The sequence below is a fragment of the Phaseolus vulgaris genome, chromosome 3 (assembly GCF_000499845.2).
Source record: "Phaseolus vulgaris cultivar G19833 chromosome 3, P. vulgaris v2.0, whole genome shotgun sequence".
Taxonomy (NCBI): Eukaryota; Viridiplantae; Streptophyta; class Magnoliopsida; order Fabales; family Fabaceae; genus Phaseolus; species Phaseolus vulgaris.
This window is the reverse complement of record NC_023757.2, coordinates 28,517,027-28,520,205: the sequence shown is the minus strand read 5'-3', so window position 1 is coordinate 28,520,205 and position 3,179 is coordinate 28,517,027. Positions and strand designations below refer to the sequence as shown.

The following is a 3,179-nucleotide window of genomic DNA, read 5'->3' as shown; positions in this document are numbered from 1 at the left end:
GGCCCACGTGATTATCTTCTGCTGACGTCATCAACTACCGATGACCGACCAGATCACAAGCCCCTCAGTCTCGAGCTGTGAACTCGTTCTCAGCGAAGAGACTAAGTGGTCGCGCCCTCGGTCCACGTGGCAAGTGGGGCCACATCACTTGCTACCTCACGTGCTGCCCTTTAACGTTACGACTACCTCCCTTAATCTCGCGACACGTGGACGCATCAACGGTCAGCGTGGAGTGTCGCTAGCGCTTCCCTTCTTTTCAAATAGGCGCGCGCCTTTACTGTTTCTTCATCTTCTTCAATCAACTCCCAAACTCTCTGCGAATCCCCTCTCTGCGCTTCCACCTTTCTTCCAGCTTTCTACCTTCAGAACTTTCGCGATCATTCAAAGGTATGGTTTTTCTTCTTTCTTGGTCCATTCAGGTTCCTTTCATCGATTGCATTCGTCCCTTTCATCATCATGCATTCATCTTCTCCGTTTTTCCTCTTCTCGACCCACGCTAGGGTTTTCGCATTCTTCACTCCGCTCTCTGCTTCTCCCTCTTCCTCTTCCCATCTGGACCTTTCTTTCTCCTTCCCCTCCTCTGTTTTTCACCGAACTATTCATCATTCCCTCTCCTTCCATTCATTCTGACTTTTCACTTTTCCTCCACTGCAGCTATCTATCAATGGCTCGCTTGAAACAAACCGCTCGAATCATCGCCTCGTCTTCTGGTGCACAGCCTTCCGCAAGTGCTCCAACTCCACCACCACCCGTTGCAACCTCCTACCACGACAACGCCAGGGTCTATGACTGGGCTCCCCTGGCGTTGCTCGCCGAAACCTCTACTTTATTGCCGCAGGGGCACCTAAAATCCCTCCTGAGCAGCGACCCGGATGAGCCCTCTTGCGTCATCGATCGGGAAAATGACTTCAACATCCGCGTCTGCATTCCTCCTCGAGGGATGCCCATCTGCGCGGACGATAGGGCCACCAATGGGGTGCCCTTCACCTTCGTCTACTCCGCCATCTTCAAGAGGTTGAAGTTGCGCCTGCCCTTCACCTTTTTCGAGAAGGAGGTGATGATGGAGCTGAACGTCGCACCCTGCCAACTCCATCCAAATGCCTGGGCTTTCATCCGGGTATTTGAAATTCTCTGCAATTACTTTGGGCATAACGCCTCCGTGGATGTGTTCCTCTACTTCTTCGAGGCGAAGAACCCTGGGGACAGGTCCTGGGTTAGTCTGAATGGGGTTGCTGGACGGGTGCTCTTGGGCCTGTATCAGCAATCCTTCAAAGATTGGAAAGGCAGGTTCTACATGATATCTGCCACCCTACAAAGTCCAACCTTGCTCGAGGGGTACCCCCTCTACTGGGTTCCTAGGGTTGAGTTCAAGAAACCCCGGGATCTCGAAGCCATGGCCCCCTACGAGCGCGAGCTATGTGGGCTGTTCCTGGGGGCCAAGTACAACTCTGCTCTTCTCATCAAACATGAGTTTGATGTGTTGGCTTTGAAAAAATACATAGGTAGGCTCTCCTTCTTTCACCTCTTGGGATACTTGCACATTCCCATGCATGCTTGCATACATTTTGACTCACTTGCATAACTATGCCATCTAACTCTTCTTTTTTTTCTTCGATGTAGATACGATGTCAGGGAAGGAAAGGAGGAAAGCTTTGCTGGAGCTTGCCAGACTCCAGGGGGCCAAAGGGACCGGCTCCTCTTCTTCCACCACCGATCCTATCGCAGCTCCTCCTCTCTCGGTCGCGCCAGCTGAAGTCCCCGAGCCAGGAAGGAAAAGAAGGAAGCTGGTGAAGGCCTTTCCTTCATCTGCTGTTGCTGCTCCTGCTCCTTCAACCGAAGAGGAGAGCTCTGGCTCTCCTCTCGTTCATCGCAAGAGGAAGCTTCCAGCGGTTGGGGGGGCCTCATCTCTTCAGCTTGGGGAGATTGAGGTAGAGGAAGGTTCACCCTCGCCCCCCTCTATTCAACCTGCCCCAGTGCCAACGTGCTTTCCCTCTCCCCAACAACTGCCATCCCCAATTCCCCGATCGCCATCTCCTCCCCCAGCAGGCCAACCACTTGGTCAATCCACTCCACCTGCTGGGGGCGATTCTGCTCGCTCGGGGGATCTCCCGGGACCTCTCGTGTCGCCACCACCACTGCCAACCTCCGCCGCTACCGCTGAAGGTGGGGGGCCAGCTCTGGAGCAACCAATGAGAACTTCAGCCGAGTCATTGCTCTGGTTCGACAGCTCATTCGCAGCCGGGAGCTCATCGAGTGGAACGGGGAGGAGGTGGACATGCACCTGGCGAAGCAGATAGTGCTTTCCCTGGAGTTTTCCACCCAGCACCACAAGCAGTTAATCATGGAGAAAAGGATCAAAGAGCTTGAGCATGACAAGGAGTCACTTGAAAGTGACTTTGAGGCTGCCCAAGGATCCGTAGAGCTGATGAGGGGTATGGTGGGGAAGACCAGGGGAGAGTACCTAGCGCAGGTCCAAGAGATCATCAAGACTGAGATCTTGATGGGGCAAGCCATCAATGTCTTGGACTGCGAGGTGGTGGAGTTGCGGGGCAAGGTGACCCACCTGGAGGCCGAGACTTCCTCCCTACGCAAACTGAACTCACAACTGGCGGGGGATCTCGAGTCTGCCAGGGAAACGGCCACTACTGGGGAGAAGAAACTTGAGGAGGCGGTGAGCAAGCTGTCTGAGGCAAAGGGCCAATTGGAAGAAGCTGCTTCTTCCATTGCTTCCCTTACCACCGAGAAGAATGCTGCAGAGGCCTCCAAGCAAAAGCTCGAAGTGGAGAACGCTGACCTTATGGGCGTGGGCGCTGAAGCCCTTGCTGATGGGTTCGAGCTGGCACTCGAGCAGATCAAATGCGTTCTTCCGGATCTGGACCTCTCCCAGTTCAGCATCTATCACGAAGTGGTAGATGGAAAACTCATCCCTCCTCCTTGAGCTCTTTCTCTTTTTTGTAATTTTACACTTCTGCACAATTTGTTGCACTTGGAACTTGTACAAACTTTGTTGCGTAATATATACTAGTTTCAGCCGCATATCTTTCTCTTCGCATTTTCTTAAGCTTTGTCTTTCTCTTTGCACACGACTAACTGTTAGCTAACTTAGGTTTAGCGCGATCTTGTACTCTTTGATCTTGGCCTCTACTTGATCACGACTAGCTACTCCCTTAGCTTTGTAT

The 3,179-nt window shown here is 52.8% G+C and overlaps 1 protein-coding gene across 1 annotated transcript; it reads left to right on the top strand.

The window, feature by feature from the left end:
• Positions 1-1,625: 1,625 nt before the first annotated feature.
• On the top strand, positions 1,626-2,938 carry LOC137805503 (uncharacterized). Its single transcript, XM_068605443.1, has 2 exons — positions 1,626-1,928; positions 2,228-2,938. Exons 1-2 carry the CDS (start codon positions 1,626-1,628, stop codon positions 2,936-2,938), a joined length of 1,014 nt encoding a protein of 337 aa, XP_068461544.1.
• The last annotated feature ends 241 nt before the right edge of the window (positions 2,939-3,179 follow it).

What these genes read in the sequence shown, in the direction of transcription:
- LOC137805503 (XM_068605443.1), top strand. Translation starts at nt 1,626, where the DNA reads ATGTCAGGGAAGGAAAGGAGGAAAGCTTTGCTGGAGCTTGCCAGACTC. An exon ending in TTCAGCTTGGGGAGATTGAG is followed by an intron (nt 1,929 to 2,227) that starts GTAGAGGAAGGT and finishes CTGGTTCGACAG; the next exon opens with CTCATTCGCAGCCGGGAGCT.